Source organism: Cryptococcus neoformans (assembly GCF_000091045.1).
Source record: "Cryptococcus neoformans var. neoformans JEC21 chromosome 2 sequence".
In the NCBI taxonomy this organism is placed as follows: domain Eukaryota; kingdom Fungi; phylum Basidiomycota; class Tremellomycetes; order Tremellales; family Cryptococcaceae; genus Cryptococcus; species Cryptococcus deneoformans.
Window position 1 is genome coordinate 645,001 of NC_006684.1, and position 22,500 is coordinate 667,500.

Below are 22,500 nucleotides of genomic sequence, written 5' to 3' on the forward strand. Positions count from 1 at the left end.
GGTCGAGGAGTGGCACCGGTGGGAACGGTTGTGTCTTTAATAACATGGTCAATAGGGAGATTCAAATGCTTTGCAATGATACTCGTCATGTCATATTTAGTAAGAGCAGGAGCTGGAGAAGCATAGTGCAAAATGGGAGGGAGTGGCTTCTCCAAGTCTGGGTTGCGAAATGTCAGCTTTGCTGAGCAAATGAGGTGTACTTACGAGCCAGATCATAAAGCACCCGGCCAATGTCTTCCACGTTGGTAGGGAATCTGACTTGTCTGGCATCCATCTTATAGGTCTTGCCAGACTGGTCCTCGACAACATCTCGAAGGATGTTGACGGCGGATTCAGCATTGTATTCTGTCCTCCCGTATAAAACGGGGATTCGGAGAACAGAGACCTTTGCACCCTTCTCATGCTCAGCGAGGACAGCCTTTTCACCGTCGAGCTTTTGACGACCGTACATTTGAAGAGGGTCAGGGGTGTCATTGACCTCATAAGGAGGGCTACGATTGATTTGTCAGGGAAGGCTTTGCTTATAGAGCGACGGATGAACCTACTTGCGACCATTGAAGACATAGTCAGTGGAAATGTAAATAAGAGTGAACCCTTGCTCTTTGGCAAGAGAAGCAAGCTGAGCAGGGACAGCAGCATTAATCTATAAGGCAACAAGAAATCAGACATTGTCCATCCGAAGAAAGGGTACCCAGTTTACCTTTGCGGCTTTCTCGGGATCCTGAAGATAGCAAAGGGTCAGTTTCAAATTTGCCAACATTTCATAAAGGAACCTACGGCCTCAGCAACATCAGGGCGGCGCTCGGCAGCGCCTAGTTTTCTGTTAGCTATGGTGTGTATCTTGACAGGCGTTCACTTTCAAAGACGTACAGTGTACGACAACTGAATTGCAGGTTAGCTCCGGAAGGCTTCGAAGGCGACATTTACTCACAGTCTATGTCGTTGCTTCCGAAGAAATTTTTGACAGCCTCCTGGTCCATCAAGTCGAGCTTGGTGTAGTGAGGGTCCCTATCAGCTCGGCTATTGGCGAGAGAGATGACTTGGTCACCCTGGGAGATGAAGTAGGCGGCAACAGCTCGTCCAAGAAGACCACTAGCACCGGTTACTGCAACGTTTTTGGCTACCATTATCGTGAAAATTTGGAGAAGGGGATATGAAAGTGGGAAGTGGATATAATCAAGCGGAAAAGGGCTAATTGCTGCTTGTAAACGTATGTGGAACTCTTGGCTGGAGAAAGTTACCGCCGGTTCCTGTCGTGCCTGGCAGAGTCTTGTTATCCGCGTGGCAGTTATGTATATGCTTAATAATAAATTTAATAGAGGAAACATGTGAAGTCAGACGGTCACTCGTAAGCCCGATGGCCGCCCTCATCCGTCCACCTGTTATTTTCTGTCTGACGTCTTCTGCCTCTTCCATTTATTCCCAACATCGCCATGCCTTTCGGTCGCAAGTCAACAACATCGAAGAAGAAAAGCCTCAATTCCGATGATTTGCCCAGGGCGCCTAGCTCGAAGACCGATACGCCCGCAAAGATGAGGGATGTAAGCAACTCGAGCGCGATCGATGACGGAACGAGCTCGACAGGCAAACACAAGAGGAGGCATACATTGCTGGGGTAAGAATACCACTCCCGATCTATTTGAATCCTGCTGATCTAACGATGATTTTTGTATTATCTCTCTCTAGCTCCAAAGGACGAAAAAAGCTTTCGTCTTTGTTCTCTTCATCTTCGTCTCTCTCCTCTTATACGGAGCGCGAAGGAACTGCATCCCCTAAGCATGGCCGATCCAAGCTCAACGTATCATCGACTTCTTCGGGTACTTCGACACCTTCCCGGTCCACTCAGCTTAGTGATGCCACAAATGCTCAGAAAGCTCTCAACCAGCTAAGCATTGGAACCGCTGGTAATCAGATGACGGAGTCTCCGGAATCATCGCCAACTGTCACAACAGATGGAGCAGCAAGGCGTCAGCGACGTGACAGCTTGTGGTCGCAGTGGGAGCTGGAGGGGGCAGGTGAATCGTCCGATGAAGACGATGCGTTCCTCACGCCTTCCGAGGGCCTCAGCGAAGTAGAGGAGGAGGACGAACAAGAGAACGAGCCTCCTACCGCTCCCAAAAGGACAAGTCAGCCTTCAGACGAAGCTGCTGTTGTTGATGCTGCATCTTCAACCCCTGACCATCTATCCTCTTCCACGGATGTCAAGGTAGAGCCTACAAACGTTGCCAAGGGTTCAGTTACTTCTAGTGGTGATATTGCCGGAACAGGAACTTCAACTATCCATAGAAGCCTTCCATCAACTGCCGAGACAAAAGTCAAGCGACACATGTCTCATAACCGTCCTAGCGCAACTACTGTCGACCAGGCTGCAGTATTAGGTGATGACATCGAGACATGTCGAGAGGCTATTCGCCTATTTTTGACCAGCCGAATGAAGGAGGCTGAAGAGTTTTGCGAGGAAAGCGAGTCAGAAGGCCACCACCTCTATTTGCAAAGCGCAATGGGTATCATTGAAGCGCTCAAAGGCATGATGACTTTCGACTCTGTTGACTTGCACAACGCTCTCGAAATCTGCAAATCGACTGCGGTTACGGCGTCGTCTCTCCGTCGACCTTCTGACAACGTTTTCTCCCGTCTAGGAGGTATGGTGAAATCTCATGGAGGTTTGGCCAGGGTGAAAGCCATGACACCACTGGAGAGGCATGCGGAGTTAGTCTATGCGGAGCAATCGTTAATGAAGGCAATGTTGGCCATTATCAGCGGAGGTGACTGGATCGGACTGGTCAGAGAGGCGTAGGTAGATTTCTCATTTGGCAGCTTTGGTGGCTAATCTGGCTTTAGCTTCAATATGCGCACTGCTCATGGTATCTATCGAAATTTGCAGCATTTCTTGGAGGATGCAGATAAGCATGGCTATGACGATGACATTGACATGGACTTCCGATCTGTGAGTCTTCCCTCTCGTGTCAGATAATGTTTGTTTATTTGTTTCAGGGTGTTCTTCTTGGTACTGGCACATCATCTCTTATGCTATCTCTTCTACCTGGCAAGGTTCTGAAGGTAAGACATGTGCCCGTTTAACACCGTATGCTTGAACCCGCTGACTGTTTATGCTCATAGATTGCCGAAGTCTTTGGCTACGCCGGAGACCGAAAAGTCGCTCTGGCAACGCTCATGGCTGCCGGTGGTTGGTCTCACGACTCACCGGAGCCTACTTTCAACGAGAAGAACGAGGGATTGAGGAGGCCCGTTTGTGATCTGATCTTGTTGGCCTTCCACTTGGTGATTTCTGTCCTAATGTAGGTCGTTCCTATGATCTATTATGACCTCTCGAACTGGAAGGCTAATGCAAATACAGTCCCATTACCGGCGTAGACGTTCCCCTAGCAAAGAACGTCTTGGCGTACAACATGAGGCGATACCCTAACGGTATGCGTCCACATATGGCCGTCGGAACATTGGGGGCTCATGTAATGATTAGGTGTTTTCTTCCTGTACTTCCAAGCTCGACTCCACACTACACAATGCCAACCTGCAGAAGCCAACGATTCCCTTCAGCGAGCTTTAGATCTCAAGCTGGAATATATTCAGTTGCAACACATGTGCTTGGTCCGTCATTCATTTTGGAGAGCGTAACGATAATTACTGATGCCTGGACAGTGGGATTACGCTTGTAATTATATGATGCTGGGTAAATGGAAAGGCGCTCTGGACTGTTTCTCAATTCTCAAAGACGAGTCTAATTGGAGTCGAGCCGTATACACATAGTAAGTCCAATTGGACATAACGAAGGATTCACGAAACTGATCTATCCCAAAGCGCCGCTGCTGCTTGCATCGTTGAATTGGTCGAGGATGGCGACCAGGATGCCAAAATGTCGGAAGCCGATAGGTTGATGCAGCAGATACCAAAGTTGACTAAAAAAATTGCTGGCAAGTCATTGCCAATTGAGGTGCGCTTTCCAAATCTTCAACTTTTTTTTTTTATTTTTCTTTCTTTGCCATTGTTGACCTTGAGCGCGTAGAAATTTGCCTCTCGAAAGGCCCGAAAATTCTCATCGCAATCTTCTCGCCTTTTCCTTCCTGCTCTAGAGCTGGCCTACGTCTTTGGATCATTATCAAATACCCCTCGAAGGAGTCTTCTCGATATCCATGTACCTAGGTTGAATGAAATGATGAAGAAGTTGGAGAATGGTGAAGAGAATTACGGCAATGGCACTGGCAAAGAGTACTGGGATGGTGGGTGTGTCGTCACACAGAACCAGAAACGAGAGGGACTAACGGCGATGAAATAGACTATGTCCTAGCACACTTCCTTCGCGGCATGTGTCAATTCATCGCGCGATACCAACCTGTGGATGCCGAGCCTTCAACTCTAGTGGTACTCCCAACGGACCCGTCGGACCCCGATCTCGATCAAGCAGCCGAAAAAGATTTCCAAGCAGTCATCAGGCATACTCCTGATGTCCAGCTCGATCACTGGATCTTATATCATTGTTATTATGAGTTGGGTAGACTGTATGCGAGAAGAGGGGATGATGATCAGGCAAAGTATCACTTTGAAGTGGTTATGTCTGGTGAGCCCGTGTCCGATACTTAATTCAGGAGAGGGGATTGCAGACTGACCACTTGCCCAATAGGAAAATTGCCGGATCACAATGCATACATGGCTAAAGCGGCGGGCAAATACTCTCTCGAAGGTGCTTTACTTCTCAAAACACATGCGGCCTTATCTGCTGTAAAAGAACGAGAGAAAGAAAGTTCCGGTAAAAGGTAGTAGTTGTTTAGAGGGAGGTTTCATGGGATGGTCCGGTAAAGCGAAAGGGCCAGATGTTGAGGAATACGGTAGTGTATAATGTCTGCAATCTTGATACCAATCTTTAGCGTCGTGCATACCGACGTGAGATGATCTTTATGGAACTTTTTCTATCCTTTCTGCTGATATAATTGGTCACCAACAAGTGATATGATGATCCTTTCAGCAGCAACTGCAGCGTACGAATGGAAGAAACTGCAGTACTTTTCTTTCACTGTTATAATCTAATCAGCATCCTCAGATTGATCTTTATTCCTCATTCCCGTATCCGATTGTGACTTTCAGAGGTAAAGAAATAGTCACCCCAAAGCCAATAATAGTACCCACCCACCACACAAACTCCTCAGCATCATCCCTTTCTCTCCTTGCTCTGTTTTCCTAAAAACTTTCATCCGGTCTCTTGATCCACTTGGCGAGCTTTTTTTCGCAGCAATTTACGCCTCAAAGCCATACCCACTATACAACGCGACATAGTAACGATGTGTGACCGCGCACCGGGACACAGACCCGGTAGTGGATTACCCCCGCCTAACCCACCGCCCTACGTGCCCCCCTCCAGAAGGAAGAGAGACGAGGTGTAAAATAAGAGGTCGGTGGCTGCACTGTTGAGTAGTATTCATATAGTACCAACAAGAATATGTAATGGTTTGATGGGTATTCTGTCAAGGCTCAGTATGGACAGCAAATATTACATACAACAGCAGGAGGATCATAATCATCGTCTGTCCGTCACAGCGTCGGACGTCGTGCCGGGAGTGCAAGTCACACCGAATCGTTGTGCATTCATATGTGATCAGAGCATTGAAATCAGTATGACACTGACAGTCCATGAATGGTTTTGGTATGTCGTCTGTCGTCTTCTTTCGGTTGGTGCTTTTTTCTTTTCATCTTATTGACAACTGACGACAGAAAAGGTCCACCATACTTCGTTGTCGGGGAAATCCGAAAGGCTCGTGATGACGATATATAAGTAGTTATAGTACCAGTGCTAAATGAGCTATTTTTGGGCACATGGAGGGAGACAAAGCGAACAGAAGGTGTAGAAAGATAAAATAAAATAAAAGAGGATATCATGGTTATTTATGATGAGATCTTTTGCAAGCCTGGATGCTGCATTGCCGCCTGGCTGCATTAATCGACATTCCACACAAACGCCGCACGGCGGTTATAACAACGTCACACGAGGTATGAGGACTACGTCGCCGCCCTGAGGACGAAGAACTTTATCCTTCTATTTTATGATGAATGATGTGATGGTGGTGGGTGAAATATGGAGGAAGAGCTGATGGAGCACAATGGAGAGACGACGAAAGAAGATAGAAGCGGTCACTCTCGACGAAGAGCGGTGGTAAAACGTTGCGGGATGTTGCTGTCTACGCCGAGATCTAAGCTCGGCTGTATACGAGAAATGCTTAGCAGTCTCCGTTGTGCTGCTGGAAACGAGGAGAGAAAGGGCACAAGATTAAGGTGCCAACATTATATGTACGACTCTTCCCAGTTCGCGTCGTTCTAGAGGCAAGCTAACGAGAACGCGAAGAGCTAGGGCGGCTACTATAATTTTTTAACTCTACTGATAATTACGACTCGTAAGTCTTGTTGCTGCCGAATGCAAGCCGGGAGCCGGATGCAAAGTACAGATACCAATAGTGATCTAACTGTAATCAGCAGCAGCAGTTGGTGTCAATGAGCAGAACGAATGATCCCGTATGCGTCTGTGAGGAAAGATAGCTAAAGCGGCGACTGTTCATTGCATGGATAAACAGGGCCTGAAATAGACCTGGGGTCGAGCGTTGGGACATGCATAGGCAATGAGTTAGAAGCAAACTGAAATCAGCGACGAGGCCGGGCGGCGGTTGTCACTGTGGAGTTTTTGAGAGCATGACGTCGAGGCTGGGGCTGGACGTGTTGGCTTATTATCGCCACCTATTGCACTCTTCCAACCCTCCTTTCCACTTGTCCCAACGCCCACAGCGCCTCCCTCCCCTCCGCGAAAAGTCCCCCAAACCGTCTCCTCTTCCCCATCCCCTGCCCCGCGCCAACAGAAGGCTCGCATATCTCGCCGGATCAGCTAATTAACCCATCGGTCTTCGCCCCTTGTCCCTAGACCCGTTCCTCACTCTACCGCACTCGTCGACCTGGGGGGCCCATCGCTTTCGACTTGTTCCGCCAGCCTTTTCCAGCTCTCTGGCAGTCCTTTCCACTCTCTGGCAGTCCTTTTCCATTTCTCTGGCAGCTTCATCCCACAGTGCATAGCCTCGGACGGCGATCTCTCAGAATCGGCAAGAAAATTGGCCAAGAGCCAAGAGATCCGTGAGTCCGTTTGCCCGTCGCATTCATCGGCATCGCCATTCGCCTATCTCACGTTTTGCATCAACAGAGGATATTGCTGCTGCTGTACCCGTACAAGTGAACAAACAGTGAGTCACCCGTCCTCACTTACGATTTTCCACCCCCTGCGTGTGCGTCTCATGTCGCCCAATAACCATCTTGCAGTACATATCATCAGTGTCAAATATCCCATCTAGCTCCTCCGGAACTACTACTAGCGGACGCACAGCTCAATATGCCCCTATTCTTCCAACGCTCTCGGCGGGCTTCCGAAGCCCCTCCTGCGCTCCATCCTCCGGATCCCCAGGTCCACAAGCGGCTCTCCATAGATGCGACGTCCAACACAGATCACAACCCGCCATTTTCAAGCATGAACAGTACAAAACTCAAGACGCTGCTGGGAGCTGGTCCTGGGAGTGGTAGCCAGTCTGGGACGCCGAAAAAAGAAAGGATGAAAAAGAAATTGACTACCCCATCAATGTTTTTCCGCCGTAATTCTAGCTCTTCTCCCGAGCCTCCCAGGCAATCTTCGACGTCACTCGACCAGGGGAGCCATGGGTTACCCGGATCTGCGCCTGTTGCCACAAGACCTGGAAACGAACTTGCCATGGCCGATTATCGGGATTCTGCGCAAAAATTGTCCACCAAGCCAGTCAACGCTGGGTATTTCCCATCAGCCACTGTCGTCCCTGATAACTTTATCCTTTCGCACACTGTTTCACCTGAAACATCCTCTCCATTGTCGCAAGAGTCAGTCAGTCCCAATGCGCGAACTCGCCCTTTATCGCGGACTTGGCAGCCGTCGTACCCTCTGGTGCTTCCGGATGAAGGATATGCGGAAGTTCCCCCCAATGAACTAGTACCATTGACTACTGGCCCTGATATCGTTAGCGCGACGAATGACGAAAATGCAAAGCGTCGATCAACAGATGCGCAAATGTTGGACAGTCGGCCAACTACAAAGCAGCAAGAAATGGTGGTGGTCCCCCCCGAACCGCAGCTTCCCACGCCACCGTTGAGCGGTAGAGTATCGCCCGAGACTGGATCACAAAATGAGGTGGACACAAGCCAGAGACGGCCGTCCTTGGCCCTCAATATCTCTGACGAAGTTTTGACGCCGAAGGCTCTGCAGCCTGTGTCCCGTGAGCAGGGGAATATCAAGACATCTGTGGCTGGCGCCGACAGCCAGATGCTCTCTGGAAACGTCCATCCGCCAAAGACGCACAGCCAAGATATTCTCGCGATCGCACCATATCCAATCACCCATCACACTGCCTCTTCGATTCCCTCCATATCTGCCCCCCCCGCCACGCCTTCCTCAACCATGTCATCTTCATCCTCGCCTGTCCGTATGTCTCACCCAGGTCTATCCGTTCGCAAAACTACTGTCATTCACTCTCCCCCTATGCCCCAGCCCATCAGGAACCTGCCAACTCTAACCAATCTTGCAAGCTTAGCGGGTGACACCTCCAGTCCGACTCCAACAGCAACACCAGGTTGGGGGGAGTTGGCAAAGGAAGGAGGACCTAAAACGCCAGGAGGTGGAATCATGAGATCACCGATAACAATGATGAACGGAGCAAGAACGCCAGCTTTAGGTTCATTTACATTGAATTTACCCCCAGGAAAGGCGAAGAAGACACCAATGACCGAGCAGGAATTGAGAAAGGCCAGGAGGGCGATGGTACGTTATTTGAATTTTGCTTCCAGCCATTCAAAGATCTGATTCGGTACATAGCCTGTGATGCTTCGCCAACCGTCAACAGTACCCTCAAATGAGGATGACGAAGGTGGAGATGCCGGAGACGATGACGACGAGGAAGAATCTGAGGATGGCGTAGGCTCTGATGGTGATTCCGATAATGATAGCGAGGCGGAAACCACAAGGAATCCTTCGACAGTAGACTCAAGTCTCATGGGTTTTGCTGGGAGATTGGCCAGGAAAACTAGGACAGGTTCTTCAAGTCAAGTTGGAGAGATGGCGAAGAGTGCAGTAACGGAAGAAGGTGGTCAGTCACCGATATTTTCTCGCTAAAAGATCATTACTGACAGTTACATTGCAGATGTAAGCGGATCAAGGGTATCAAATGCGTCTACGGATATACGTCATGAATCGGATTTTCCACGATTTAGTAACATGTCAAACGTACCCGGATCGACCATTATTCCCAAAGCCAATGGCAAATCAGTGTGGTCACTGAGTACACCTTGCGAAAAAAGCGAATCCACTTCTTGGGCACAGTTCAGTAATGAAGGTACTCCTGTACAAGATGTTGTGCCGACGGTTATCGTTGATACTGGCAATGCGCAACCTACAGCTGGAGCCGCAGCTGCTATTGCGAGAGCCACTCTGGAGAGAGGCCAACCATCTAATCCGAGCACGCTTACCACAACATCGAGATGCTCCTCTGGATACTTTGATAGCCAGCCGTCGTCTTCTGGTCCCAGTGCTATGCCATCGCCGCTACCTCGATTGGATAAAGGAAAGGGCAAGGATGCGGCTGTGGACTCGGGCTTGGCAGCATCAGTGACGGCGCCAAGAGTGGAGGACGAAGAGGAAAGGAGTGTTTTGGAGGAGGAAAGCGAGGTTGAGGAAGACGCGCGGAGAGAAGAGCTTGGAGCCAGCAGCGAGGATACTAGTGAGGTTTCTACTGAAGGTGGAACGCCATCAGTAGAAGCAAATGACACTGTCGAATCTACCGTTCAACCCCCGCCTTCTCAACAAGCCCCCCAACGTCCCTCTCTTTACACTCAGACTTCCATCTCAATGATTAACCTTCCACCCAAACCTCAGGATAGCGGAGACAGTACTGCAGGTCGAATGCTCGTCAAACCAAAGTTGGAAACAGTCAAATCCGGTGAACAAATGCCCTTCCGTATCTCTTTGCCACCTCAACAAGAGCCTACTGGGCCAGGTGGTATTCTGAGCCCCCAAGAATGGGCCAAACCGCCTCCCACTCCTGCGGCTGGATTGAATGGCTTCAATCTCTCAGTTGCCGGAAAGGATAAACAAAAAGAGTTGAAGAGAAGAAGGTCGGCAGATGATTTAGTGGCGCCACCACCAAAATATGAGCCACCATTCCCCGGGACATTTATTCCAAAACCAAGGGACGAAGAGGGGAGGGAAAAGCTGCCAAAATACTGGTGCTCGGTAAGTCTCAAACGTGCTGATTCCGCCCAAAGGATGAGTATGCTTATAGTGATGCTAGGTCCATATCGAAGGCATGCTGCAACGGAAAATGGAGTTCACCGGAGAGAAGGACCTGGGAACCGGACCTGACGGCAAGAAGAAAGTTGAGAAGATCCAAGCTCGAGACCGAAGCTGGAAACGCTATTATTTCATTCTGCACGGTACTGCGCTCTTGGTGTACAAATTTGATCCTCACAGATTCCCATTGAAGACCGATGCGCCTGTCCCCACTATTGACGATGAAGATGCGGACGAGTTTTTGCATGTACATCCAGCGCCTGAGAGAAGGAGAAGGGCATCGTCGAGCAGTGCGATCGGTCCTGGTAACAAGAGGAGCTCAATCTCAGCCGATCCGGGTCGAAGGGGTTCAGTGGATACCACAAACTCTATGACGTGGCGTGGAACTGGTGATTCTACCTCCCCAATCAGTATTCCCATACCGGGGCGCCGAACATCCGAATCTAACAACACTCTTGGTTCAGGCAGTTATCGGCGAAGCTCTTTGTCGATAGTGCATAATGCCGAAAATGGGGATGACGTCAAGGATGCCGCCCTTTTCAACAGTCAGCGACGTGCTTCCACCTCTGGGACAAACGCCGCCTATCCATCGAGCAGCTACGGGTCGACCAATACCCCCTTATCTAGTCACTTTCAGCACAATGCTTTGGTAAAACAGTATTCGCTGAACAAGACGGAGAGCGGCTTGGCTGCCGACTATCACAAGAGGAAGAACGTGGTTCGTGTCAGGGCAGATGGCGAACAATTCCTGCTGCAGACGGAGAGTGCAAGGGATATGGTCGACTGGGTCGAGGTACGTGTATCGGCAGTTCGCAATGCGGAGATTGAATTCTAACAGTTCAATTTAGGCGTTCCAAGCTGCTACAAACGTTGCCAAGGATCTTGATGAACGACCTATGCCAAAGATAATAACCCTTCCTCGTCGACGACGAAGACGTAATCCAGCTCAGCAGGCTGCCGCTGCCGCCGTTTCCAATCCGGCCAATGCCGCCGCGTCGGGTGCGATCAATCCTAGAGAGGCGACAATGGTGCAGCAAGCGCTTGTCGCGGCGGATGAAGCGGAGAGGGAGAGGGAAAGGATGTTGAGGGAAGATCAGGAAGCGGCCGCAACGTAATGTAATGAAGATGATGTCTTGGCGAGATTTGGTTCATAATTATGTAGCATTAACGTAAGACAGTACGAGTTCTATCAAACCGTCCTCCCAATAGAGTGTCCTGGATAATAATACAAATGCATAGCTATCCTCTAACGACATCGATACAGTACACAGCTTCCATTTCATCCCCTCCAATAATGAATCAGGATGATCACAGCTTTCTCAGTCTTTCTGGCGTATTATGTTTATGTTGCTTTTTCGTTATCCTGCCCCTCCCGCCTCCAAATACAATAACCCACCATCCCCAGACGGCTACAAAGACATTTCCCCCTCCAACGAAAACGCCTAATCCACCTAATCCACCTGCATTCCAAAGCACTGCTCCAGAGATGGTAGTCAATCCCACCAAAACACCCAAAAGAGGAGTGCGAGATGGATTAGTAGAAGGCGGGGTGTATGTCGGGACCAAGATGAAGAGAGACACGAGGGACATGGCTATGAGGCCAAGGGACAAAGATAGGCAGAGAGTGTACTCGAGAGGGGTGAGACTGTCATAATGATTCTCGCGAGCTGCAGCTGCAGCATTGGCGACGGAAGAGGATGAAAAGGGAACAGTAGGCGGAGGCGTCTGGGAGAAGAAAATGAGGATGCGGGGGAATAAGAGAAGTGGTACAGCGAGTATGGCGAACCTGCTGGGAGTGTCAGGGATGCAATGTAGTGGGAGAGCGTGACAAAAACGGACCATGAAGAGAGGACGAGGGCCCATACAGAGATGGCGTCCAGCCCGGCGTCCTGCTGGAGATGTATGATTGCCTTTGCCTTTTCCTCTGCGGACCTGTACGCTTTGCCGAGGGAGCCGGCGGGCGGATCGGCGTGTCGCGGGGGGAGCGGAGGGGCTGATGCACCCAGGGGTTTGAGCTCGATGCCTTCTGCCATGCTGGGAAGACAATCTTGTATTCAATACCCGTAATCGTATAGTAGTAGCAGGTAATAGAGAAGCTGGTTAAAAGTAAATGCAGTGAGTGACGGATCATCGAATTTCACGGCCCATAATAGACCATAGTTCATACGTCATGATGCCCGTGCCTGAGTCCTCTATTAGGCAAGCACCGTCAACTGTCATCGTTTCTGCGCCTATTTCTCGGCTACATAACCCCGTCGGATAACCGGGCGGCGGTCTGTACGCCCGACGTGCTTTCTGACGAAATCATGATAAATCTCATCTCTTATTTCATCCCACATCGCTCTCTCCCACACATACCGCCATGTCTGCTTTCCTATCGGGCGCTTCGGTCCAGTGTGGACCTACATCTGCTCTCAAAAACGTCTCAGACAGGATCAACGTTGACCGTTCTCTACAACAGGTGCGCTGATGAGTGTCGATCACTTTGCAAGCTTATTTATAATGAGCTAACTTATCCCGTGGTAGGATCGACTAGCCTACACCTCGAATGCCTCTGGATCATCATCAAAGGTGGGTATGGAAGTATGCATTACATCCTATATTGATAGCTTGCATAGCAGCCATTCAGAGCTCAACTTGCTCAGCTGCCAGTCAACCAGTCCCCGAAGCAAGTTCCAGGACCTCCATCAACTTTTGACCTCTCTTCACTGAGGCAACAGCTTTCTCCTGTTCCATCAACTTCTCATGCCTCAGATTGGGCCAGCGATTTCGTCCCTCTGACAGGACCGACAGCATCGAAATACACCCGTTCTGTAGCTTCCACAAAGAGCGGTTGGCAGGAAGAGTTTAGCCAGCATGTTGCAGCCGCGCCTCCACTTGGAACCACAAGATCTCAGAAACCCCTATATAATGCTGGTCTTGCACCATGGGAGGTTCCAGAAACTCAATATCAACTTCAGCGCCCGGCATTGATGCGACCAAGCTTTCGGTCGCATGACATTCCGATTTCAGAAGCAAGCCTGACATTTCCTCGACCTGATATCCATGCAGCGGCTCCCGTTAGTAAATATGAAGAGCAAATTGGTCAACCAACCGGATCAGAAACTCTGCCTCTTGATGAATCTCAACAATTACTAGCTCGGACGGCCCGGTCCTTTGTAAGTAATCTGGAGACCCAGTCAGACATTTTATCTGCCAATCCCAAATTTGCACAAAGTAAATTCTTGTCTCTTCTGAGAGGCTTAGGTGACGAACAGGTTGTGGTCAAAGAAGGGCAAGAGGTAAAAGGTGAGGAGGTGGGTGAGGGTGCGACATTCGTTGAGCGGAACATTGTTGGAAACAATTGGGCGGAAGGTTTTGCCAAGCAAAAAGAGAAATCAATACCGCAAGAAGCCCCCACCTTGGCTGAAGCTGAATACCTCGAACGAAGATCGCCTTATCCTCCAGGTCAAAAAGAGTATCCAGCCCTGAATTCTTGGGTTCCGGCTTTGCCAACGCACACATTGGTTCCTCCCCAGACAGCTCCTCAAGCTGCCCGACTAGCCGCGAATAATGGTGCTTTGTGGGATCAACAGTATCATGATCAAGAAGCCCTCATACAATCTTCGGAATCGCCCGCACCCGAGCCAAGAAAGAATGTCCACTTTGACGAACACCCCGCTTCTCGAGAAAGGAGTGGTGTACCCAGCACTCTCGAGGAAGCCATTTCGTCTCCTGGCAACATCCCCGGCGCAGGTTGGGGTTGGAATGAACAAGGGCTAACTCACGACTTTGATGAAGATGTTTTTGAAGAGTTCAATGGTCAACTCAGACGGGCCCAAGAAAGTTTGGAAGGCGGAGTGGGGAAGCAAGAAAGTTGGGATAGGCTGCAAAGTGATTGGGAGGAATTTCAAAGGACAGAACCTGGCGTTGCACATTTCAGAGGCATGGGGACTGGCGACCAGTCAGAAAGATACATGTTCCAAAGTCGAAACCCTTATTCGACCGATGAAGAGGAGCTATATTTCGAAGTGTCTAGAGACTCACCTACCTTAAAAGTGAGTTGCATATCCCCTTCTTCTGTTTGATTCAGCCGTCTGACGTACATCCCAGGGTATACTTGAGCTTGAATCTGAAGTACAGAAAGATTCTACCTCACATGAAGCATGGTATGCCCTCGGCCTCAAGCAACAAGAGAATGAGCGCGAAGACCAAGCTATCTTGGCCCTATCCAAAGTCATTCAACTGAATCCGCAGTATCGGCCAGCGTATCTTGCCCTCGCTGTCAGCTATACAAATGAAGGGGAAAATGAGGCCGCGTGCACCATGCTGGAGGATTGGATTAGACTGAAGGACAGCAAAAATACAACCGGCGCTGATGGACAAAAAGGAAAAGACAGAAACAAACTCATTGAGAGTTTAATAGAAATTGCGAGGCAAACGCCGCACGAGATTGATGCTGATGTTCAGGTTGCACTCGGGGTGCTGTTCAATATGAGTGGGGGCCAGGTAAGTCGTCTTTCTTGTCAGCCATTGCGCGATTACTTATGACCATCTGGGACAGGATTATTCCAAAGCTGAGGATTGCTTTTTGGCGGCCTTGGAGGCCCGGCCTGAAGTAAGGCAGCTTGCTTCCTGTAATACATCTCGCAGATGCTAACTGCCCCTATAGGATTGGTTGTTGTACAACCGTCTCGGTGCAACACTTGCGAACAGCGGAAGATCCAGCGAAGCTGTACAGTACTACCATCAAGCTCTGAGGTTGCATCCCGGTTTTGTCCGAGCTTTGTAAGCATTTCACCACTATATCTCGGGTGATGCGAGCTTTCTAACGCAGCTCTTCTCTTCAGGTTCAATCTTGGCATCGCATACATGAATCTCGGTGAATATCAAACTGCCGCCCAATCAATCCTCGACGCCCTGAGGCTCCAGCACTCTGAGGCAAGTGAAGCCTATGCATACGGCCAGAATGGTGGAGGTGCAAAAGGTGTTACGAGCGAGACGCTATGGAATAGTCTAAAAGGCGCCTGCTTCTAGTAAGTGCTATATTCACCTCTCCAAACGTTTTTGATTCCTGTGTTAACGGATGGGTATCAAGTATGAATCGACAGGACCTTGTAAAAATCGTAGAAAAGAGAGATTTATCTGGTGAGTAGCCCTATCTGATGTGCGCCATCGCTAAATTTTTGTCAGGTCTGCCATTGAAATTTGTAGATGAAGAGCTCTAGATTGTATCATAATTGTAGCCTTTAGTTTATGCATATTTGAGTACTGCTGACAATAACTTTACAACAAGGATTTTTCAATCTCACAAACATTCTAAAAGTCGTATACATCCTGCCCCTGGTCCCTCACTGCACCGCCGACGACCACATTGCCCTCCCTCCCGAACCCATCCCCATACGGATCGTACGCCCCATTCGCACCTGCTGCATCTGGAGCGACTCCTTGTTCGGGACCCATACCCATCTCGATGTTCTTTGCTTGCTGTTGGAATTGAGCTTTGATGTGTACGGTTTGCCGGATCAGTTCATGACAAGCACGTTTGAGAGCCTCTGCAGGATTTGACCGCTCGTCGGTCTGGATTTTGAGAAGAATGTCGTTTTCAAGAGGGTGAGGAACTTTGTAGCCCGCGAAGAGAACAGTAGGGTCGAGCATTAATTGTCTTAACCAGTTGTCAGCACATCCATCATGAGATCAATTCAATGGCTTGCGGCTCACGCTCTGAGCATGTTTCCCAATGTATGATCCTGTCGTCGTATGACTATAGTGGAGGCGTTGGGCAGTTTGGGGTCCTCCGTGATCGTTAATCTGTCGAGTCCAACTCATTAACTTTTGATCCTTATGTATATATGTGCTTCGTAACGGTGTGATGGAGAAACTCACGGTTTCTCATCATCTTGTAACAACCATGAGTCAATCCTATTAGGCTGATTCATCCCGACTATCTACTATCAAAATAGGTGCGAAATGTGCAATATATAGATGTTCAACAGCACTGTGATGGCGTCAGCCCAAGTTACCACAATGTGATCATACACGACAGGAATCATAAGAAGAGTCATTAGTGGTCAAACGTTTTCGGCTGAGGCTGTCGACTCTCAATGAGAGAAGCGTCTATTCCGTGGATTGACAGATTATTATAGTTTGTTGAATAATCATGCGAAGATGCCAGGGTTTTTCAAATTGAGCATGGACTTACGGATATAATGTGGGGGTTATTGCTCATTCGGATGGGAAGAGAGGAGAAAGAATGACCGGGGAATGAAAGTGAATTGAAAAGAAAGAACGAAAGTGCAGCAAAGAAGCGGAATACAGTTTGGGGTCACTAAGTGGGTGCCCAGATAGCTTCATCTTTTTTGATTACGTCACATTTTTTTAAAGGTGCCTCCGCCGCCGGTCGCGGGTCAGGAGCCAAACTAATGTTCTGAGCAAGAAGCGCGTCGACGAAAAGACTTCCGGCGTGTAATTGATAAGATACTGAAGTCGTTGTCCATCCGCTAATATCTCCCGTAGCTCCCACATTCGTCAATCATTTTCAGGCATCTTTCTCAAACCGGTAGAGGATACGAAGTCATGCCGCTTTCATCTTCAAATTTTCATCCAAATCCTCCGACGGTTTTGATTCCATCAAAACGATCATCTGCGCGGACTCCTCGCTCTGGGTCCCTTTACAAGAAACATCGCTCGAACCCCAAAGAACAGCCAGAGGAAGAAAAAAAGGACATGTCGCAAATACTGTCAACACTGACAGCCATTATCATGGCTCAAAGTAATGCATTTCAGGCGCATGCCCAGAGATTCGACGCGTTCGCTGAAACAGTACAAACGCGCTTGGATTCCATCGAATCCAAATGTGATGATAGTCTGAATCGAAAAGAGCTTGGGATCATGGGCTCTCTAGGAGTTATTACTCAAGAAGTGAATACTCTTCGAGAAGAATTTTTATCCATCTTTTCCTCCGGAACCCGTTCCCGCTCCCGCCAAATAAGGCGCTCCCACAGGTCGGTCGCTCTCTCTTCCAGAGGTGCCCACGGTCATTCCCCCGCGGATTTCAATGATGGACAACGTCAGTCAAGTATGCCGAGTGACGGCGACAGTGGTCATGGCGGCGGGATTGTGGAAAGAGCTATCGCTAGGGAACTGAAGAGGCTAGGAGGTGCTCCAGTTTTAGCAGATGGGGAAACTACCATCCATTTCAATCCACGAAAAAGGTGGTCCAAAAACAGAGTGGACATCCTAGATATCGAGGAAGAATCAGATTTGGAATCGTGAGTAGCCTTTCAAGGGACAGTGTGGAAATTCACAGACAACCCAGGGATACTGGCTCCAGCTTATACCCCATGAGCTCCAGTCTTGAAAGAAGATTAGCAGATGACGATGAAGAGTCAGAGTCAGAGGAAGAGGAAGAGAATGAAGAAGAAACGGAATCCGAAGAAGCTGAAGAGACTGAAAGCTCAGAACTTATACGAGAAAATGGAGAGGGACACATGCACGAGAAAGAACCGTCTCTCAAGCGCGACAAGGTTTTGGCTGCCAGCAATGGTCACAATGTTGACGGTCATAAATGGCCCAAACTTGGGCCGGACTGTACGGAAGGACGCATGGTATGTCTTCTGGAGAAATCCTATATGAACTCACCCGTCTTCTAGAAAGTGATAGATTGTACAGCGGTATGTCTTCCTACATTTGATCCCTTAAAACTGACCTTTTCCATTACAATTTGACGGGAATGAAGTGTGATGGTCGGTAGGTTTCCCCATATCCCCGACTGAGTATACTCATTGACATATGCATATATCAGTGTACATTGGGCTTGCGCCGGTCTGGATCCGGAGGTCTCTATGCTTAAGAAATCTTGGTACTGCCCCAGCTGTACGCTTTTGATAAAGGATCTTAAACCGGCGATTGCTCGAAGGATGAAAGAGCGCGAGGAATTACCAAGAACGCAAGATAGAGAACGATGTTTGAGACCAGATTGCATCCATCAGTGAGTCAGATGAGGCAGCCAGCCATAGCCTGCACCGGTATCAATACATACTGAAGTTTCCGGTCAGCCAACCGGTCGATATGACTTCTGCAAAAGCAGAAGATGACAATTTATACTACATGTCTGGCATAGTAGGGTTAGTGGTAGCGTGAAGCTGAAATCTTCCACTTTGCCGGGCACTAACACTGGATATACAGGAGGCGCCATACCAAAGATCGTCCGAGAACTTTGCAATATTTGGTGCAGTGGAATGAATGGGAAGATTACGATTGTACATGGTTGGTCCTTGTCATTTGATTCGTTTGAGATAAACTAACTGCTGATATATGCTTATAGGGAACCACCTTCCAATATCCCCGCCGTGGATCTGCCCGGCTACAAGAGCCTGTTTTACAAGCAGGCTAAAAACGAGAACCTTGACCTGTCGAATAAGAAAACAGCGATTCTCTCTCAATTCTCGCAGTACTATGAAGCGGATGGAAGCTACAATGTAAAGCTATTGAAAAGATTGGGGGTGGAAGATAAGGACTGGTGGGGCTGGTAATTGTATGTGGGGTTTTGTGAATGGTTCGTTGTCACACGCATGTTTTGCTTACAGACTTTTATGTCTGTCGCGAGCTCCCCGTCCTCATGGGAGTGTAACTCTTGATGTCTTCACTTCTTCTGTTCGTTATGTTATGTATGTTATATACGGATACGCAGCCCGCCGAGTGCGAATTGCTGCTTTACTCTGTTTCCTTGCAGCGTCGTGGTGGAATTAACTGAGTGATCAACAGCATTTATTTGCCTTATTTGTCTGTCAAGCTCTGATATAACGATATAAGCGGTAACACTGAATCTAAGATATAGAATAGTAGCAGTTAATAGTTGCCTGTCGGCATTCTTGATCTTCAACATCAATATTATGATCAGATGCGAATGATATTTTGAGTTGCTTGTTACGGTCTTAGTAATACCTGCATACCAATCTATTTGCTCTATTGAAATGGTTACAGCTGCAGTTGTACAACGCCCAAGATGAGAAACTTCTATTTTCTTTCATGACAGCAGTGTCTTTCATTCCCTCTTCACCACGCTCTCCTAACCATCCCATTCTTCATGCCCTCACGTTATAGGTCTGCGTACTTTTAATTCCACCTCCGGCAGCCTTCGGTTCCTCCTTATCGTCCAACCTAGGTTGTTCCTTTTCTGAATCCACGCATGCAATATCCCGTCCCCTGTCACCATCATCTTGGACCTCCTTGTCTACCATGAGACCATGACCGACCAAAGTGGGAGCTGTTGGCATGGGAGTGGTCGATGCACCCTCAATTCCCGCTTCGCTGTCTGATTGCTGCTTCTCAGCTTCCCTAGCACGGCGTCGCTTGGCAATGGGGTTGAGAATAAAGTAGAGAATAACTACAATGCTGTCGAGTATGACGACAAGAGCGTAAGACACCTATGTAACCTGTTAGTGGATGGACGGCAGGGTGAAGGAAGGAAAGGCAGATGAATAACTGACGAAAGCAGCGATATCAAGGTCTTCCCGGAAAAACAGGCTCAGAAAAGAAAAAACACCTCCCAGAATATCGACAACCATGAAAAGTACAGAAATGCCAATGACTTCACGATATTTGTAGATCTCCCAATATTGTGGTCTTGATATTTGTCAGCAGAGTTCCACGGACAACACGTTTTAGGCGGCTCACAGTAGCGCAACAGCCAAAAGGACGGCAGAGATATATCCATACATCAAGATTGGCCACTCTGATCCATTTCGTTGCCCCGCCTATGACCATGGTCAGCAATCTACTCGAACGAGCGCATTGATCGGTAACCTTACCCAGAGCGCATACACACTACCGGTCTCGAACCCGGCGAAAATACAACAAAAGCCGAAGAATATCGCCCACACGGATTTGAGAGAGTAGCCTCTGTCATAATGCAGACACTGACACCAAGAGACGGCGGCTAGCACTCCAAAGGCCTGTGGCTGGATCTGCAATGGGATAGATAGTTTCTGAGCCACGATGTAAGCACCAAGGAACAAAGATGCCAAAGCCCATATGCTTTTTTTTTTGGTCAGTGAATTTACCAGACTATATAATGACAAAATATGACTCACAACATGAGTGAAGCTGATAACCCCTTGGTCGTCTTCTCGCGATGTGATTTGATGATTTGTGGAAGGATTTGAATCATCCACAAGATCGCACCAATGGTCCCCAAAGCATTCTCGGCGGCGTGGTTCTCTTTCATTGCCTGTAATGGTGTCGTGTGACTAGAGGAGCAGCAGTTACGGTGACGATAATCAAGAGACAGCAGGTCAATGCCGGTCTGTGAATCTCAAACTCTAGACGACGTGGTTATAAAAGTTGAGGGAAACAGACAATATTGGTACAGTAAATCATGATTATGGTTCTATATTGGAGCGATAAGCCAGCAAGAGTTAATGGTAACGAGAGACGCATCATGAGCATGAGCTACTTCGGAAAAGAGAGACGATTTTTCTCCGGCGACTCAACGGTTTAGGCAAAATTAGTAATTCCTGTAGGCGATTTCCGCCAAGCTCGCCTGGAAGTGCCTCCACCTACCTGCCTCAGCTTAGAATAGCGACCGCCAATAATAATTATGACAAATTTGCCAGAAAAGTTACTCACCCGCCGTAGAACATGGTGTGCTATTTTCGACAGCATGCATGCGACAAGCCATTCCGCATAGGTGGAATTGTAGGCAGTGATTGGCGAGATAGCAACGAACAGACGAACGACAGCACTTCTTATTGCCACGATTAATTGACTCACTTCGTCTTTATCTCTCTTCGCTTTCTCCCAATGACTTTTTTTACCCTTTCAATCTTCCTACCTCGACTATGCAACATTTTTACACGCCTTTACGTTTTCACACTCCCCATGGAAATGTTTCGTCTTGTTCCATGATCATCAACGGGGCAAACAAAGCAGCGGCTCTCGCGGATCGGGTAGAGCACGGACTATTGCGTCGTGGAGCGAGAACAGTCTTGATCTTTGCGCTGAAGGAGCCAAGGAGGTTTGCCAAATGGCAAATGATCATCAGCATCCTATCAACCTTGCTCATTCCTTTCGACAAATTGTCGTTTTAACCAAATCATCATTTTAGCTTCATCGCATCAACTATCGCCTATCGCCTACCGTGCAGTGGAGAGGTGGCGCAGATTGAAAGTAACAAGGCGAAAACGCAAGGACTGATACTACATCTCCGAGCCAATCCCCTATCTGGTATCTACACTAATATCTGCGATTTGAGGTCCCGACACGTGGCTACCTCATCCGGAGGGTAAGCAAGTAGGGGCAGTTTGAACCGACTACCCGCGGAAGGTGTTCAGCGTGAATAAATTGCAGCAGTGTTCGGCAGAATCTGAGAGGTGAGCTTTCCACGATTACGTTCACCTGAATTAGGCTAGAAAATGTATCAGCCTTGTTCAGCTCTCGCTAGCCTCAAACTCATAGCGCGGAACCTGCTGGAAGTGGGTCGTTGGATGCGAAATCAGGATCTGTCTGTGCGTTGTCGGATACCTTTCTGGGTCTTGGGTGACCCACCACTGAGGGTGGTTGATGGTACCTCTGCACTAAAAGGTCTCACCATGCACTTTTAGCGGTACGCCCATTTCGCCATGCTCCCCGGAAATCTCTCCTATCAGCCGACTCTCACACCTGCCCCAGAGCTAAAAGCCCCCGCGTTGTTTCCTCAGTCCCTTCCATCCTCCCAGCTATCCACCACAGTTGACTCACCTACTTTGCCGCCCGCTAGGTCTCGTTCCGATATGAACCAGTCGTCCTACGGGTATCTATTGGACCAACCCTCGCCAAAGAACCAGCCGCTAGAGCTGCATTTCCCCTCCATCACCCACCCGCCACACACCACTGATGGCAGCGCCCATATCCCGAAACCTCATCCCCATCTGGCCAGTTAGCTATTCCATCCACAGACAAGTTTAGCTGACGTTATCACCATGCAGATTTCGCCTGTTATTTATATCAACTCTTATCCACAAGACCTCCCCAATAGCCTACTGCTAGACTGCTTAGAAGGATGCCCCGTTAAAATTACACTTCCACCTGTTGTACTGCCTGACGTCCGCCTCATGCCAGATGCCTATTATGACTGGATGCCCAGATCAGGTGCGTGACATCAGTTGTTGCTCAGGCTCCACCACTGATTA

At 48.7% G+C, this 22,500-nt stretch overlaps 9 protein-coding genes across 9 annotated transcripts in view; 5 read left to right on the plus strand and 4 right to left on the minus strand.

The window, feature by feature from the left end:
- CNB02230 (conserved hypothetical protein) overlaps positions 1-1,279 on the minus strand; it is a 1,486-nt gene extending 207 nt beyond the window's left edge. Inside the window, exons 1-7 of the mRNA XM_569152.2 lie at positions 932-1,279; positions 871-882; positions 778-812; positions 701-721; positions 546-643; positions 205-491; positions 1-157 (exon numbers count right to left, since the gene is read on the minus strand). The exon at positions 1-157 is cut by the window's left edge and continues 207 nt beyond it. Coding sequence (XP_569152.1) covers positions 1-157; positions 205-491; positions 546-643; positions 701-721; positions 778-812; positions 871-882; positions 932-1,127 — 806 coding nt within the window. The 5' untranslated portion in view covers positions 1,128-1,279. The remainder of the gene's footprint in view (positions 158-204; positions 492-545; positions 644-700; positions 722-777; positions 813-870; positions 883-931) is intronic.
- Positions 1,280-1,403: 124 nt separating this feature from the next.
- CNB02240 (conserved hypothetical protein) lies at positions 1,404-4,913 on the plus strand. Its single transcript, XM_569153.2, has 12 exons — positions 1,404-1,615; positions 1,687-2,793; positions 2,842-2,947; positions 2,995-3,060; positions 3,121-3,299; positions 3,359-3,429; positions 3,482-3,609; positions 3,661-3,767; positions 3,820-3,952; positions 4,025-4,238; positions 4,295-4,576; positions 4,640-4,913. Exons 1-12 carry the CDS (start codon positions 1,434-1,436, stop codon positions 4,774-4,776), a joined length of 2,712 nt encoding a protein of 903 aa, XP_569153.1. The 5' UTR covers positions 1,404-1,433; the 3' UTR covers positions 4,777-4,913.
- Positions 4,914-6,775: 1,862 nt separating this feature from the next.
- On the plus strand, positions 6,776-11,583 carry CNB02250 (hypothetical protein). Its single transcript, XM_024656507.1, has 7 exons — positions 6,776-7,125; positions 7,193-7,232; positions 7,309-8,827; positions 8,882-9,152; positions 9,207-10,294; positions 10,353-11,144; positions 11,200-11,583. Exons 3-7 carry the CDS (start codon positions 7,379-7,381, stop codon positions 11,464-11,466), a joined length of 3,867 nt encoding a protein of 1,288 aa, XP_024512260.1. The 5' UTR covers positions 6,776-7,125; positions 7,193-7,232; positions 7,309-7,378; the 3' UTR covers positions 11,467-11,583.
- Positions 11,510-12,457, minus strand: CNB02260 (hypothetical protein). The gene is made up of 2 exons (XM_569155.2): positions 12,191-12,457; positions 11,510-12,137 (listed from the first exon to the last, which is right to left on the minus strand). Exons 1-2 carry the CDS (start codon positions 12,382-12,384, stop codon positions 11,660-11,662), a joined length of 672 nt encoding a protein of 223 aa, XP_569155.1. The 5' UTR covers positions 12,385-12,457; the 3' UTR covers positions 11,510-11,659.
- A 228-nt stretch (positions 12,458-12,685) lies between these two features.
- Positions 12,686-16,170, plus strand: CNB02270 (peroxisome targeting sequence binding protein, putative). The gene is made up of 10 exons (XM_024656508.1): positions 12,686-12,812; positions 12,878-12,922; positions 12,970-14,388; positions 14,444-14,839; positions 14,895-14,948; positions 15,003-15,118; positions 15,181-15,366; positions 15,429-15,478; positions 15,524-15,572; positions 15,627-16,170. Exons 1-9 carry the CDS (start codon positions 12,714-12,716, stop codon positions 15,556-15,558), a joined length of 2,400 nt encoding a protein of 799 aa, XP_024512261.1. The 5' UTR covers positions 12,686-12,713; the 3' UTR covers positions 15,559-15,572; positions 15,627-16,170.
- CNB02280 (DNA-directed RNA polymerase ii 13.3 kda polypeptide, putative) lies at positions 15,576-16,587 on the minus strand. The gene is made up of 4 exons (XM_569157.2): positions 16,533-16,587; positions 16,217-16,328; positions 16,052-16,141; positions 15,576-15,995 (listed from the first exon to the last, which is right to left on the minus strand). The coding sequence occupies exons 2-4, from the start codon at positions 16,267-16,269 to the stop codon at positions 15,650-15,652; spliced, it is 489 nt and encodes a 162-aa protein (XP_569157.1). The 5' UTR covers positions 16,270-16,328; positions 16,533-16,587; the 3' UTR covers positions 15,576-15,649.
- A 216-nt stretch (positions 16,588-16,803) lies between these two features.
- CNB02290 (expressed protein) lies at positions 16,804-19,014 on the plus strand. Its single transcript, XM_569158.2, has 8 exons — positions 16,804-17,601; positions 17,649-17,937; positions 17,983-18,003; positions 18,069-18,079; positions 18,135-18,320; positions 18,388-18,456; positions 18,518-18,598; positions 18,657-19,014. Exons 1-8 carry the CDS (start codon positions 16,907-16,909, stop codon positions 18,862-18,864), a joined length of 1,560 nt encoding a protein of 519 aa, XP_569158.1. The 5' UTR covers positions 16,804-16,906; the 3' UTR covers positions 18,865-19,014.
- A 252-nt stretch (positions 19,015-19,266) lies between these two features.
- CNB02300 (integral to membrane protein, putative) lies at positions 19,267-20,753 on the minus strand. Its single transcript, XM_569159.2, has 5 exons — positions 20,425-20,753; positions 20,143-20,368; positions 20,009-20,088; positions 19,822-19,957; positions 19,267-19,758 (listed from the first exon to the last, which is right to left on the minus strand). The coding sequence occupies exons 1-5, from the start codon at positions 20,556-20,558 to the stop codon at positions 19,417-19,419; spliced, it is 918 nt and encodes a 305-aa protein (XP_569159.1). The 5' UTR covers positions 20,559-20,753; the 3' UTR covers positions 19,267-19,416.
- Positions 20,754-21,334: 581 nt separating this feature from the next.
- CNB02310 (conserved hypothetical protein) overlaps positions 21,335-22,500 on the plus strand; it is a 4,734-nt gene continuing 3,568 nt past the window's right edge. Inside the window, exons 1-4 of the mRNA XM_024656509.1 lie at positions 21,335-21,702; positions 21,754-21,935; positions 22,001-22,242; positions 22,297-22,459. Coding sequence (XP_024512316.1) covers positions 22,102-22,242; positions 22,297-22,459 — 304 coding nt within the window. The 5' untranslated portion in view covers positions 21,335-21,702; positions 21,754-21,935; positions 22,001-22,101. The remainder of the gene's footprint in view (positions 21,703-21,753; positions 21,936-22,000; positions 22,243-22,296; positions 22,460-22,500) is intronic.